The 15,152-nt window shown below is 45.6% G+C and overlaps 1 protein-coding gene across 2 annotated transcripts; it reads right to left on the reverse strand.

Moving 5' to 3' along the window:
- Window positions 1-757: 757 nt before the first annotated feature.
- ZMAT3 (zinc finger matrin-type 3) lies at window positions 758-14,487 on the reverse strand. 2 transcript variants are annotated; one of them, XM_072042346.1, is made up of 7 exons: window positions 14,334-14,445; window positions 11,806-11,900; window positions 10,044-10,369; window positions 8,820-8,939; window positions 7,104-7,270; window positions 6,891-6,991; window positions 758-5,878 (listed from the first exon to the last, which is right to left on the reverse strand). In XM_072042346.1, exons 3-7 carry the CDS (start codon window positions 10,311-10,313, stop codon window positions 5,667-5,669), a joined length of 870 nt encoding a protein of 289 aa, XP_071898447.1. In that variant the 5' UTR covers window positions 10,314-10,369; window positions 11,806-11,900; window positions 14,334-14,445; the 3' UTR covers window positions 758-5,666. The 2 variants fall into 2 exon arrangements, with proteins under 2 accessions (XP_071898447.1, XP_027319964.1); XM_027464163.3 differs by lacking the exon at window positions 11,806-11,900 and having other exon boundaries at window positions 14,334-14,487.
- Window positions 14,488-15,152: the final 665 nt, after the last annotated feature.

Genomic DNA, 15,152 nt, shown 5'->3' on the forward strand with positions numbered 1-15,152 from the left:
GCAGTGGCCCAGTCCCATGAATAACAAAGGACACAGGAGTGCAGGTACTTGTCCCTGTTCAGACAGTGGCATCTACACTCAGAGCTGTGCTGCAGCAGCCGTCTATACCCTGCGGCGCTGTCCTTGAGGCCAACAGCTCACTCTACCCACTACATGGCTGCAGCTCTGAGGAAAAACAAGGTTTTTCTCTCATCTGAGAACAACCTAGCAGACCCCAGATCCTCTGCTTTAAGGCTCCAGTTCAGGATGTCTTTCCTGTTTAGAAAGTCATTTGAGCTGCATAGGCACATGCTCTTCTAGAGCCCTTAAGTAATGAAAGTGGGGAAGAGCAATCTGGCAAAAAAAATGTGCAAATATAAGTATCAGGCTCAGCTTGTCCCCACATTTTAACAGTTAAGAGTTGCAAGTCCATGGTTCAGCCTGGGGCTGTTCCAGAGCTTGTGATGTCTACTCTAGGGGAAAGTACAGCATGAAAAAGATCCTTCCCGTACCTAAGGGTTCCCACCGCAACTCTCCTGAAACCAGCACAGCTCAGGGGGAGACCTCAGCCCTCAGCAGGCTTTCAGTAACAGTTGCAGGTACCCTGGCTCCCCTGCAGAGTAACAGCTCCTGCAGAAGGCTGTATTCCTTTATCAGTGTATTAAAACATATTACTCACGTAGTTCCATCTCAATGCTAGGCTGAAATCAATTCAGTCATGCATCGTCCAGCCATATCACAAGCAGCAGCAAAACCAAACACTAAGGCTGTACAATGATAAGAGCAAGATGATTTATTATATATTGAAGAAAAAAAAAATCAGTTTCATCAACTATTCCCTCAGGGGGATCAGTACAACATAAACAAAAGAAGGACAAATGTACAAAACCAACCTGACAAGGCAGCTCTAGATGAAACACGTTCAAAGCACTTGCAAATGATGTTGCTGGACAGATGCAGAAGGAAATTAAATCAAGTCATTCCTCCCCTGAAAAATACAGACTGAAAACCGATTTATTTTAAAAAATTAAAAATAAAAATCCACAGTCCTGCCTGTATCTGCAGATACTTTAGATAAAAAGATTTTAATTGTGATACTTTTTTGAAGGAGAGATTCCCCAAACTACTGTTGGACCACATTTATTTGCAAGTGGATTTTATCTTCACTTCCAACTTCATGCAAATAGTAAAGAAACTGGCCCAGCTCAAAACAGGAGCTTAGCCACTAACTTCAAAGAAACCTGGTCCGTTCTTTTTCTTTGTCTGTTACAAACCCTGACATTTGGTTTTCCATAATTGGCAACAGATGTCCTTCTCATCCAGAGCACCCTTGTATGCATGGTTGTAAAATTAAAAAAAAAAAAAAAAAAGAAAAGCACATGAGAAAACATCAGCAGTATGAAATTCCTGAAGGGTTTCATGGCTTGCTCCTAGTTGGCTAAAGTCAACGTACTTCAAACTATTTTAGATGGAGCAGGACCAAATCCTTACAGAACAAGATACACATTCCTCAAAAAAAGCATAACCTTAAGAGTTTTGTAACCCAAACACAGAAGTAAAAGACACAGATTTCAGCAATGTATTTTCCCTGGCCCTAGCCAACATAATATATTTAGCTAGGGTATTTCATTTACTCCATTGGTTACAGCAAGAACATTACTTAAGTAATGTAGCAAAAGGACTTCATGCATTAGTAAGCCAAAATAGGAACCCGTGCCATGGCGATAGCTTTCCCTTCTAATGCCCTATAATGAGCACCTAGAAAAGGAAAAAAGACAGAAGCCTTATAGAAAAAAATGCGTTTTGTTACACTGATGACCATTGTAAGCAACTCCACAGAAGTTTTCAGGGTTCTTCTTGATGTATACCAAAAAAAGCAAAAAGTCAAAATTAGAGCAACGTTAGGCAAGATTCCACCACGTTTTCCCATTAGTGCAGAATGCGAAATGACAGCTAATGCAGCTAATGCTTAGTACAAACAAAATAGTATCATCTTCGTACTTCTCACAAATACATGGATTCCACAGTTTACTTCCTTGCCATAAAAGAAATGCTTAAATGTAGTACAAACTTCATGTGTCTCTAAAAATATCATCCCAAGTTACCAAAGGAACCACTGGAGGGAAAAAAAAAAAAAAAACAACAAACTTCAAATGGATATTTAAGAAAGAGCTGCATGGAAATTCCAAATTTGTTTGACATGAAAAGAAACAAAGAAAATCTGTAGGTTGCATTGGTTTTTTTTGTTTGTGTTTTCTTTTTTTTTGGGGGGGGCAAGGTTTTTGCATCAAGGGAAAGAAAAAAAAATACATAACGTGGGAAGAAAAACATTTTCACAAATACAATAAATATCATTTCTGATCCAAAAGCAAAGTGCGATGTAGAGTTTTCTATTTAAACAAAAACAACCTACATAATAATGCCTTAAATATCAACAAGTCAATTAGTGGTCAGCGCAGTAAAATAAATATCAACACATTGATTTATATTTTGTTTCTAGCAGCAAAGGTCATTAACCTACTGGCCAATGTGACAGTTTCACAGAAGTCCTATTTCTTGAGCTTGGTACTTTGACTAACTTGAGAAAAAGACTGAGTCTGGAAAATGGTACTACAGCTGTATGTTATTCTCCCCGTCCCACCTATGACTAATAGGATTTTGCCAGGACATGTTTTCAATATGCCTTCTGACTGCTGATTTGGAGAACAGCTTTCACGAAAAAAATAAAATCAGGACCCACCCTGCTTCTCATGCTGAAAAGTATGAGTTTGGATTGGCTCGAACCCTGCAGATATTAGTGGGGTGAGGTGTTTTCTCTTTGTAGTCAACAGTTTTCTGTGCTGGAGGGAGAGTGGGAAGAACACAAACCATTAAGCAATGCTGGAAAGGGAGAGGCAAGCTTTGGTCACTTGCAGAGAAGGGCCACAACAGAGGGCTGGGGCAAAGCAATTAATCCCCAGCTGCTTTCCTCCCACCTAGCAAACCCGTCCTTCTCCTGCCGCTGGAATCTCACTGCCTGCTTTACGCCTGCTACACAACCCTCCGCTTTGAAATTCTCAGGATGACGACACTCACTGCTTGTTTTCCTGTGAAAAACCAAACCAGCTAGGTGTCTGTTCAGGGGAGACTCGAGCCATTCCTCAAAACCAGACTCCCTTGCAGGGGAGCAGCCCGCAAGCACAGCCACCTGCATCCCACGTGCTGCCTCCCGAATATGGGAAAACACCACGCTTTCATTTACAGCAAGAGGGACGTTTAACCACAACGCAGGGACCACGCTGGTCAAACACACTTGTGGTACGGCTCACCCAGCTCCTTCTGTCCCTTCGCAGTGGTGTCAGACTAGGAAAAAGACAGAACACAAAGAGAAAACCAGCCCTTTGACTGCAAAGGATGAGGGCTAAATGCTGACAGGAGACTTTTGCAAGGGGAATGGTCTTCAAGGTTGCAAAGAAGGTGAGCAGGGGGCAGGACAGCACAGGAGAAACAGACTTAGAGGCTGTGAAAACTGCCCAGTGAGTGCTTTTCAACCGGGACACCTGTTCTCCTTCCTACCTTCTAATGTGCTCCAGTGCACAAAGCCCACAAAACTGGGCTTTGCACAACGGAGGGGAGGGAATCCCATGCAAAAGGATGTCCATTGCCCTGCCCGTATTCACGAGGCAAGAATCAGCCTGGAATGATGCAGAGGGTTGTTGGTTTTTTTTCTTCTTCTTTTTGCAAGAACTCACCCTGCCTGGATTTAGGAAGGCTGTGTTAAAGTCACATGGATAGCTCATGCTCAGGTAGGCAGAGAGAACAATACACAGCTTCTGGGGAGCAGCCTTCTCTTTTGAGCAGCCAAGTGAGACAAGCCCTTCTGAAGTGGACTAGAAAGATTACCAAAAACTATCTGGATTTTTTGTTTGTTGAGTCGTTTTTCATTTTTTAAGGCAAGCAGAAAATGCTCCTGGAATGCAAGAAGCAGGATCAGAATGGCAAAAACAGGTGGGGGTTGGAGAATGGGGAAAGGGGGCAGGGTTACCTTCAACATCATGTACTAGGTACAATTTATCCCTGGTAAAATGCTACTGAAACCAATGGAGCTGCATCTAATTCAATCTGCCTAAAGAGGAGCGAGAGTCAAGGCATGATGCTTCCTCTACTCCCTCCCTGCACCTGCCACTGAAGTCGATGAAGCTATACCGGCGTACAGCTATAGCAGCACAGTGGAAATCAGGTCCAGGAGAGGTTAGCTACATGCTGCACTTGCCACTGGAGCCAATGCTATAGAAAAACTGTGAACTGGATTCCAGTCACAGCTTCACAGCTACCTAAATGAGCAGAAAAATGCCAGCCCTACTTCTGGTCTTTATCTCCTTTCCACTTCCACTGAGGAACACCAAAACACACACCCTTTATTGACATTTAAAAAGTTAACAAGTTTCATGAATACTTCTGCATGGCCAAAAAGCTCTTACTTAACCAATCATTACCCCTGACATTTACATCCTACCTAACTTTGGATTTTTATGGTCCCTAAAACAGTGAAGTTCACATCAAGGAATGGAATCAAAACCCAGTTTGAGATGGGAAAAGAAAGAGGGGAAAAAGTTTATCCAATATTGGTAGCCCTAGTTCAAAGGAACATTTAACCTCTCCTCTTTAACACCCAGTGGGCTTTGTCGAGGGAATGGCATGGAAGTGGGACACAATGACTTCTGCTTCCCAGGGTCCTGGCAGCCCAGCTCTCCCAAGGAATAGAGCTGTGCACCAAACACTAACACTCGCTCTCTTCTACATCACTATGCAAAGAAATTACACCCAACAGCTCCTTGCAACCTATCCCTAACCCTACCCTGGCTAACGTGGAATCAGTGCACAGCACATCTCACCTGAGCAGGTTTGCTTTTCGATTCACTGCATTTAGCCACTGAAATCCCCACAGGCTCTCTTCAGGGAGATGAGCTACACCCACGGTGCGTTAAGGTACCCAGCCAACAATGCCAAAATCCATTTTCATTAACTGTTTGGTAGAAGAGCATTTCTGGATGTGGCTAATCAGCTGGCATCTACTGTCAGATCTTCAGAATGAAATCTGCATCACAGAGAAATGGGTAAGAGGCAAGACCCTCCAAAGTGGAGAGGCGTGCGTAGCCTTTTTACAGGCATGTGGAAAGAACTTACTGCAGGCTGCAATGAGGGCCACAAGCAGCAATTTGTGGACAAGTACACCCTTAGCTTGGACATTCACAGGCCCCATTCCTACCCCTCTTTCACAAGCTGCCCAGAGATTCACTCTGCTGTAGGGAGACATTCGGGAGCACTGCTCTGCGGCACACAAAGAGGGGAGCGGGCTTTGCACATGGTTCACCTGTGTGGTGGAACCACAGAAGTTCCCAGCACTTCTTGGTCTTTGCATATTCATGCAGAAGGCCGGGGAGACAACAAAGTCCCCCCAGCCACTCAACACAACGAAGAGCCTTAGATAACTAGCAAACAAACATCAAAAACACTTCATGTCCTGCACAGCGTCATCCTGCCAACTATGATAGAAAAAAAATCTAACCATACCATTAAGTTTGCAGGTGTTACACGTATAGCTCGAGAGCATGCTCCTATCAAATGGAGCACAAAGCAGGGCATGTGGCAAACAGCAGGCGAGAGACAAGCTGCTCTATTTGCAAACTACTACCGAGGGCGGCGCGTCATTGTACATAGCCTAGGTTCTCCATTTCATTTCTGTACCGCTGTTCGGACACCTTGCTTTTATGCTGTTTGCTTTCTAAGTGCTGCCTGAACTCCATCTCCTCGCTGGCCCCGGCGTTGCACATGGAGCAGTAGAACTGGCCGCTGGGGGTGACACACATGGCCAAATCCCGAGGGATCCTCTGCCGCGAGCGGGGATTGAAGTAGGGACCTGAGGAAACAACACAAAAGCTTACATGTATTTACCTATAAAAAGAAAAACCTGACACTCCTCACTGACAACTTCCAAGTCCAACAAATATTTAAAAAGCAGCCAAAGATCAGCTTCTTTAACTGATTCAAGTGAATTCATTTTTTCCATGACTTCTCCATTGAGATCCAGATTTACAGGGAGTGCAGCACACAGGGCAGCAGTACTCGCAGGTATTTTCCAAAGTGGGAGAGTGGAGCTAGTGCCCCAGATTTATTAAGAATCAATAGGGTCTTACAATATTAGGAGTCTAACCATTTAAGTAATGAGCCAATTCTTTTTTTTTAAAACCATCCAATTCCAGAATAGAGCAGTCTTTTGATTAGAATAAGCCACCTATCTCAGTTTAAAATTATCACAAAATGATTTTTAATAGAATTTTAAGACATACCTTTTTCCAAATGACAGTGGTTAGAATGACAAGATAAAACCATGCTTCACCACGAAGCAGGGTTTCGGCTAATGTGCTCATAACATAAAATGAAAAAGAGAAAGAGATGCTGGGCTGGACACTATAAAACATGCTTTAAATTACAGTAAAGAGGCAAAGTTAGTAGCTAACACCTGAGGATGGGCTCTAGGAACAGATGCTCTTGGAGGGAGGCTAACGTGCTCTCTCCTTTGGGACAGAGGAGCACACCTATGGGTTGATGTGCTACAGGAGGAGTCAAAGCATCTGGCCACTGGCCAATAAAATAAAGCAGGAAAATCAGCTCTGCTCAGAGTAGCCTTACAGATGGGCAGATGGTAAATTAAGTTACAAACTGAGAAACCAAACTAACAAGCAGGCTGATAAAACAAAGTGACTTCAGCAGCTGGGAAGATAGATACAGACAGGAAGGATCAGAGCTAGAACCAGCTCCTTTCACAACCTGTCTCTGCTAGAACAGAGCTCAGAAATGGAAGACAAACTGCTCAGTATTAGCATTATATTTCCAACTATAGACTAAAACAGATGCAAGCTCCCAATTACCTGTGTTGTTTTGAACTGTATACATATTTCTTCTGTTCTGCATCATCTTATATTCATTCCCTTCTTTCCTTGTCCTCCGTTTGCCTAGTTCCGATGCATCCCTGGAGATTAAACAAATAAGAACAGCTGTGATTCAGAGTTTTCCCAGTAAAATGACTGCCAGAGACACTGCCACATGCTTTCAGCCTGAGCGTGAAGTTGAACAATACCTACGAGAATGAATTATTCTGTGCTTCTGCAAGACGCAGCCGTTTGGCATGATTTTTCCCTTGGTAGTGAGCCTGCGCCACAGCCGGAGAACTAAACGAGGCATCACAAAGCTTGCAGTAATCATTCTCTGTGGCCAAGATCACTCGGCCACCTGGTTTACTGGATCCCATCTAGCAGCAAAGGGAGAGACAGCATGTGAAACACAAGAAGGTTAAATCTCTGAAAGCCTTGAATCCCAGGGACTGAGACCAGTAGCGTGTTTGTCAGAGTGCTGGAGTCAGAGCGTAAGGATGAGGACATTCTCAGTGCTCCCCAAACTGTTCTTACAAGGACAACTTGGTTTTCTCTGCCTCAGCCTTCCAGAGAATCTGCAAATCCCCTGAGATATACGCAGTTAATAGTGACTTTCCTATAGAGGAAGGCTCACACTCACAGAAATGTAATGGCACTCCTCTCTCATGTTTCCTGCATACCCCATCTCTGCACAGTTCCCTGACCACGCTAGGAGACGGGCAATAGCTGAGCTGCCAGACCTCTGAACCTTACCCTTCAGGTATGAGGATACCTGGACCAGGATTTCTGAGGAAGGACCCAGCTGTTTGATTGGTACCCTGCCTTTCCAGGCAGCCAGGCACGCTGACTGGGGCAGCAACCAGGTCTCCTCAGTGTGTGTGTGTCATCCAGACACAAGCGCTCTGCAAACAGCGCAGCAGCAGTGATTCACACAGCCCTGTCACTGCAGCACTTGCCAAGTCCAGTTGCTTTTGAAACTGCAAGCTTACACACACACACACAGTTCTGACTCATAAGTTACAACACGAATCCTCATACGGCCCCAAAGCCGCCTTTTTATTGCCATGGACCATTCTCTCATGTGCAAGAAGCATCAGACACCCTAGCGGGTGCCTCACCCACATCCCACTACCTAGGACAGGACCCAAAGCCTTCTCGAGACCTTGATTCAGTTCCCTGAGCCGCAGTCATTTTACACAGGACTGAGTCTCCCTCTGGCGGCTCCAACAGCACATGTAGCAACCTGCCACTTTCTGCAAATGTTTTTCTCTTTTGTACAGATCACAGAGACAAATGTTTTTGGGGGTGTGAGGCACAGCTTTGATCCCTGCAGCCCAGCTGCGATTCTCTGCACATACATGTGCAAGAGACAGGTTAGCTGCTACACCCCATAGCAACCAGAAGTGATAAACTCTACAAGCAAAAGTAAAAATCATCTCTTTTGCTTCTAATGTGCCTGAGATCGAATGAATCTGGATCACAGAGAGACCCATCCATCCACTCACCCTACACACAGGAATAACCACTGCAAAAGGAGCAACAAAAGAGGAATTAGACAACAGCCCTGGGCAATGGGTGCAGGAGCACCTAACACTTTTTCCATGTTTGCTTCACTCACGCAAGGAGGGATGATTGTGCAGGGTGGATACCACACCCTCACGTCCAAGTGCTGCTCTGAAAAAGCTGCCTTACACCTGCTTTTAAACAACTTCAATCAGCAGCACATCAAACTTCCATAGCCAATATCTGCCTCTTCAGAAGAAAGCAAACAGCTCACAACAAGCCACATCCACCTTCCTGTGCCATCAAGAGGAAAATTCTTTCCCAACTCTTGCATTAATCCTCCAGGTGTCAGATCTACTTATCCTTATTGGGGGTTAGGTCAGAAGCAAGCAGCATGATCTCAGTCACCTTCCCATGCCTTACCTGAGCTGGAAGGGAGACAACCTGAGGCGGGGCAGGCTCAACTGCATTACTCATCCTGGCAGGTGCCGGACAGCTATTGGCAGCATAGTAATTTCGGAGTTTCTTACTATGGTTTTTACCCTGGAAAGAGAACTGAAATTAATCACTGTCACAATAACAGAACCTTACACTGAAAGCAAGCAGAGCCAGAGACAGAAAGGAAAAAGTGTCCATGAAGATGGCACCTCAGGTAAAGGAGCTGTCACTTGGAAAAGAGCAGCTCTGATTTTAGGATATGCTGGCATCCTTCCCTTTTCTCCAAAATGCTCATCAGCTTGCACTTTAGGCCTAATTTTCAACCAATTTTCTGAAAACTGTAAGGTTACAACTAGTTCATCAGTCTGCTTCCATTTCACCTAAAATCAGTATCTTGTATTTTAGACATGAAATGTTAACTGCTTTACATAGCTTTCTTGATAAGCCTGAACACATACACACACATTTCTTTTCATGAGATTTCAAGCATGATTTCAAACATGGGACTGAATTTCTAAAAAAAAAAAACTCCGCTTCACATTTTATTTTTTCTTGAAAAAATATCTGTTGTAGCTCTTCCTGGTGTTTTGAAAACTTGAGAGAGGTATATGGGAGTATGCATATGTATTTTGGATATATAGTAAGGCTTGTGTATAAACACAAATTGCACCTTTTTAAATATAATTTTTGTCCCCTCATGACAGAAATACTGCAGAAATCAGACGTAAAATTGTAACACTAATTCAACCTACCCGTTCAATGTCTGGACAGCACTTTTTCAGGGCCAACAAAAAGCCTGATGTCTGGGCCTGCTGTCCTGAGCATACAGACAAACACTCTCTTGTATTTGCTGGTAAAGAAAGTTACTGTCTCCACATCTCACACAAATACACTATGCAGACAGATTAGTAGTAGAAGGGAGTGATGTAAGACCACAATATACTCAACGTCAGCAAAGAAACATATACAAACGGTCCCTAACCTATTTCAGACAAAACAACCAGAAGAGGTAGCTTCAGATGAGAGAGCTCAAACGAAGCTGCTAGTGTGCAGCCACCTTAATACAGTGCTCAAAACCCACCGGAGCAGCTGAATTATTCCTCAATCTTTAGCCCACGCTGAGCTCTGTGTTACAGCAGCGCTACTGGCAGCGCACGCACTCACACAGGCACGGCTACACGCGAGCTGTGCCCCCGCTGCTCTGCTTACCTGGTAATGAGCCTGGGCTTGTTGTGCTGAATTCAGCGTGACATTGCAAAGCTTACAGCACAGAGGCTTACATAGTTCCTCCAGCATAGGGTCCTGCTCCACCGCCTTTGCAAGCTCTTCGTCTTGTGCGTGGTGAAGGGAAGGCCCCAGTCCGAGAGGTTTGGGTGGGGACAGCGGTGAGGTGGCTCTGGGCCTTGTAGCCACTGACATAGGAAGAGATGGAGGCTTCTCAGGATGAGGAAGAAGTCCTGCTTGCTGTAAAAGAATCATTGGCCAGGAAGACTGTGGGCATGCTACGTCTGAAGGATGAGGAGTCCTCTTCAGACCTAGACCAGAGAAACACATCTGCTGAAGCACATCGTACTAAAAGGAACAGTGACAACCCAGGGGACACCCACTGTAACTTCCCTGCCTCTCCTTTATGCCTTTTCACAATGCCAAGGTAGCTTCTCTGCCTCACCTTTATGCCTTTTCACAATGCCAAGCAGGCATAAAGGCAACTTGTAGCACTCACGGGAGCAGCAGCATCCCACATAACCAGGGCAAGATTAAAAAATGATGAATACAACAAGTGGACTGAAGCCTGAAATATAGCTGTTAGTACCCCGTGGCACCTTCCTGGAGGTGTGAAGATTCCTAAGAGCTCAAAGTACCTGACCCAGAGCCAAACCCTGCCCCAGCATGCCCACCCCACTGCTCTATGACTGCTAGGAGATGCAAACTCCAACACACTCAGCACATAGAGCTGTGGTAACAGAAGGATACAACTGCTAGCAGAGGGATACAACCATCAGCCACGTCCTTTTCTGACAGCCTAAGGAGAAGCTTACACTCTAAGGCCTAAACAAATATTAAAATTTATTACCACTACTTGATAACTTAAAAAGAAAACACAAGTATTTCAAAGATTTATTTTATACAGACAGATATAGAATATACCTACACACAGAATATATCCGCCAAATACTCACAAAGACCTTCCTGAGCAAAAATATTCTAAAGTTATTTTTTCTCATGTAAGTCAACCAAAAGCAGAGGAGTACTAAGTGACTCGAGAACACCTTGCTGTTCCCAGCCATCCCCCAATGGTTCTCTTCCCAGCTCTTCCGTGGTCTTGTTGAATGACCTTGAGCTATTTCTCTGCATTTCCTTTACTATCTACAACCTATGCAACATTTAAAGCTGTATTTTCTTCTGCAAGAATGGAGAGCTTATCCCATATTAACCTTTATTCAATTATTTCTCAGTTAATTCAAGTTCTTAGAACTAGCCCTACATTTCCAACAAGGGGTTCTCAGAGGCTAATTTAATTAAAGTTTATAAATCACATCTAAAGCCCGGGATGAACATTCCCAGAATAATGTGGAGCAGTGATACTATAAATCAAGGCACAGCTACTTCTGTTAATGTATTAGCTTCTTATCGTAACAAATCCCGTTCACTGTTACACTGGGGTAGCAAAAAGCATTATCTTAGGTCTCTGCAGATCACTTCCAGCTAAGACTGCATTGGTAGCAATCATGTTTACGCTGTGGGCTTTGTTTAAGCGAATAGTTAGCCACATCTATATTTTAAAATTAAGAGGCTTCTGTAAAATTACAGGAAAGATACATGAAATGCCACCTAGGAACTTTGATCCTGAGTCACTTTTGAGAAAAAAATTTGACTTCAAGGGCATTTAGGAACCTGGAGAAGCAGATAGCATTTATCTAGGATAACTTCTGGGATTTTCAATCTGCTAAAATTAGCAGGAGATAAATACCTTTCTATGTTCAAGCTCTGGAAAATCCTAGTTGATGACTGCATTTTTAGATACTCTATCACCTTTGAAAGTCTGGCTCCAGAGAGGTCTATATACTATTAGGGAAAAAAATAATCAGTAGGACTAAAACACTCAAGTGACAAAAGCATTTCTGAAATCTTTACCTCTAAAACCAGATTTTTAAATAATACAAGATTGGAGAAAGTTCCATTACTATTAGCAACTAAAGGTAAGAAAAAGGAAAAACATGAACCAAAAGGTGACCATAAAAACAAAATCAAAAACAAGTTTATGACAACTAATTGAAACATAATAAAACAAAATCCATCATGAAGAAGAAAGAGGAAACACAGGAACAGCCTGGTGTAAATCACTCATCAGCAGTGTAATTTCTGTACTGTCACCTAACTTCTCTCTGACTTTCGGCATAGGTTATCCTGGCTAAACAGAATTATGGAAAAAGATGTTCCTGTCTTTAGTTTCCTCAACTAGTACTCTGTCCAATCAATTTCACCAGGGCTATTGATGGAATTAGTTCATATTGTAGATGGTAAAATGGATCATAACACAGGTCTATCAAGGCATCTTACATCAGCTATGCAAGCAGCCAAGCAATACCATCAGAGTCCTGCTTCAATACCATAGTGGGCCTCTTCCTTAAAAAGAGAGTAAATTATAGCTAAATACTTCAGAGAAGAATATAAAGTGATCTACACTAAATGGCAATTGGAATCTATCTGCTTAATTATGCATGAGTGCCTGCTGCATCTTCCATACGTATCTGGCATGGATGAGATTTGTCAGGCACAAGATGGGACACTGCTATAGGATGTGCATCCACAGGGGAAAAGATGTAACGTAATACTCTTAGAAAAATCTTTATTTATAAGGCCATTTATTGTTTCTCAAAGTAAACAGTAGTCTGAAGATAAAATTAAGGCTGCATGGGCAATTTTAGAATTAGAACTTCTTGACTTAGCATATGCAACTCTGATGTTCTCACGGCAATCTTCCATCATTGAAACTGCTCAGATTACGTTCACTTCTTTTGTCTGGATATTATTTAAAGGGGGGGAAAAAAAGGCATTTAAATTCTACTTATTTATATGTCCCTTTAACACATCACTGCTGGTCACTACAGATACCTGTGCAGAAGTTAACAGGAACACTTTGACTCCTCCTTTCCATTCGCATGAAAAGCTGCAAAATTTTTATCCTTACAAAAGATCAATGAACCTCCCTTGTGAAAGAGTTGTGCACATAACGCTGCAGCCCCAGGGAGGGTAAGGACCTGCAGCTCTCCAGGCTGAGCTCAGGAGGCGTTCTGCCTCACCACAGCATCTCTTCCATCACAGCCATGCCTCCTCGTGCACATTGCATGGCCTAGGACATAATTCCACCCTGTGCCAGTTGTCCTCAGGTGGGTGTAAAGGACAGGTACACTCCTCTCCTGCTCCTTCAGGCTGGGGCAGCCCAAGGACAGCGCTGAAAGAGAAGACTCAGCCTCCTTGCCCTGAGTGCCACAGGGTGGTAGCACCTAGATCCTGCTGGTGGCACAGCTACCACGGAGCGTGTCCCCAGCTGTCACCAACACGGGTCTGGGGAAGGAACTGATTTGGTCTGGATCTGAAATCTGGGCACCCTGGCAGGCACGCACGCTGTATGACCTTCCTTATCCATAGATGTAACTCACAAGACATCTACATGCAGAGCAGTGTTCTCACTGGAATTAGTTTTAGAAAACTAGTTAGAAATTAAGAAAAACTGTTAGGTTGTTTTCTTCCAAGACAGGAAACGCTATCTCATAACACTGCTATCACTTGACCTCTTTGCCAGAAAGTTTACCTTTGGCCACCTGCAGAATTTACCCTGAAAGACACAGTCATTTTATAGATTCGTGGAATATCCTGAGCTGGAAGGGACCCACAAGGGTCATGGACCCCAGCTCCTGGCTGCACGCAGGGCCACCCGAACACCACAGCCTGTGTCTGTGAATGCTCCTTGAACTCCAGCGGGCTCGGTGCCATGACCAGTGCCCGGGGGAGCCTTATAGTGCTGCAGGGATTGCATACAGTGCATTAAAGCCAATGCACACCACACGCAGCTCTATGCTCATGCACAGGGCCTGCTGACCCTCTGCTGCTGCTGCTATGTATCAGGGCCCTAGGGCACTGCCATGTCCTACCCAGCAGGGTCCCCGAAGCCATGGTGCCGATGCTGGCATCCTAGCAGGCACCCCTGCAAAGCTGCACGCCTTGCGGTCTCGGTGGCAGATGCTAAGCAAAAATTAAAAAAAAAAAATAAAAAAAAATGATATCCACCACCCCGACACAACCGCGAGCTGGGCACTAACACACGGACACAGCCAGCAAACACCCCATAGAAATAAAACCAGCACAAAACCAAGGCAGCGAGCCCCAGAAACACCCGAACCGCCCCCAAACCCTGCACTGAGCCCCCCCCACAACCCCCCCGTGCGGATCCGGGGCCCGGCGCGTCCCTCCCGGCCCCGCTCCCCCGGCACCTACCGCAGCCGTGCCCCGGCGCCCCAGATCCGCCCGCTCCGCGCCGCTCCGCTCCGCGCCGCCCGCAGCCGCTGCCGCTCGCCCGAGGCCGCCGGGGCGCCGGGCACGGCCGGGCCCAGCTGCAGGAAGTGACCGCAGGCAGCCGGGGCGGGGACTGCGCATGGGCTGCGGCAGCGGCACCGCTCGGCACGGCTGGGCACGGCTTGGTTTAGCTTAGCACGGCTTGGTTTAGTTTAGCACGGCCCGGCTCGGCTCGTCCCCTCCCTATGCAGCCCTTTCTTGCCCTCCTCCCGGGGCTGGCATGGGCAGCAGCCGGCCGTGCAGCCCCCAGCCCCTCACGCTTAAGGTGTTGGAAAGTTGCCCCCGAGGTGTAGCAGCTGGGGCAGGTGCTGGTGTGGAGGCCCCCACGGTGTTACCTCTGCTTCTTGTGGTCACTGCGTCTTCTGTCAGCAGCCAGGCTCGCAGCTGAGCCTGTGTCTGTCCCTATAAACGCCCGGGGGTGGCTGGTGGCAGCGGTTGCTGAAGTGTGTTACGCTGCCCTTTGGGCCACCGAGCGGCACAGGCTGCCATTTTGGGGTACATTTTGGCTTTTGTTGGTTTTCCTCCATTTCTGCCCAAGAGGAGACAGCGAGGAAGAGCTGAGAAGCCAGAGCTGCGGCCAAGGCTCCTGGCAGCCATCGCCCAGCCCCTGGAGACCCCCAGCTGGCCGTGCCGCGTGTCACCGATGCCCTCAGCACATTGGGACGGGCCCAGAGCCCCCCTATGGCACCGTTCCCGCTGCGAGGACACGTGTCAGCCCCACAGGGTGCGATCCCTCAGGAT

This window comes from Anas platyrhynchos, chromosome 9 (genome assembly GCF_047663525.1).
Source record: "Anas platyrhynchos isolate ZD024472 breed Pekin duck chromosome 9, IASCAAS_PekinDuck_T2T, whole genome shotgun sequence".
Taxonomy (NCBI): Eukaryota; Metazoa; Chordata; class Aves; order Anseriformes; family Anatidae; genus Anas; species Anas platyrhynchos.

What these genes read in the sequence shown, in the direction of transcription:
- ZMAT3 (XM_027464163.3), bottom strand. Translation starts at nt 10,313, where the DNA reads ATGATTCTTTTACAGCAAGCAGGACTTCTTCCTCATCCTGAGAAGCCT. An exon ending in GCACAGAATAATTCATTCTC is followed by an intron (nt 6,992 to 7,103) that starts GTAGGTATTGTT and finishes TTTAATCTCCAG; the next exon opens with GGATGCATCGGAACTAGGCA. An exon ending in TACAGTTCAAAACAACACAG is followed by an intron (nt 5,879 to 6,890) that starts GTAATTGGGAGC and finishes TTGTTTCCTCAG; the next exon opens with GTCCCTACTTCAATCCCCGC.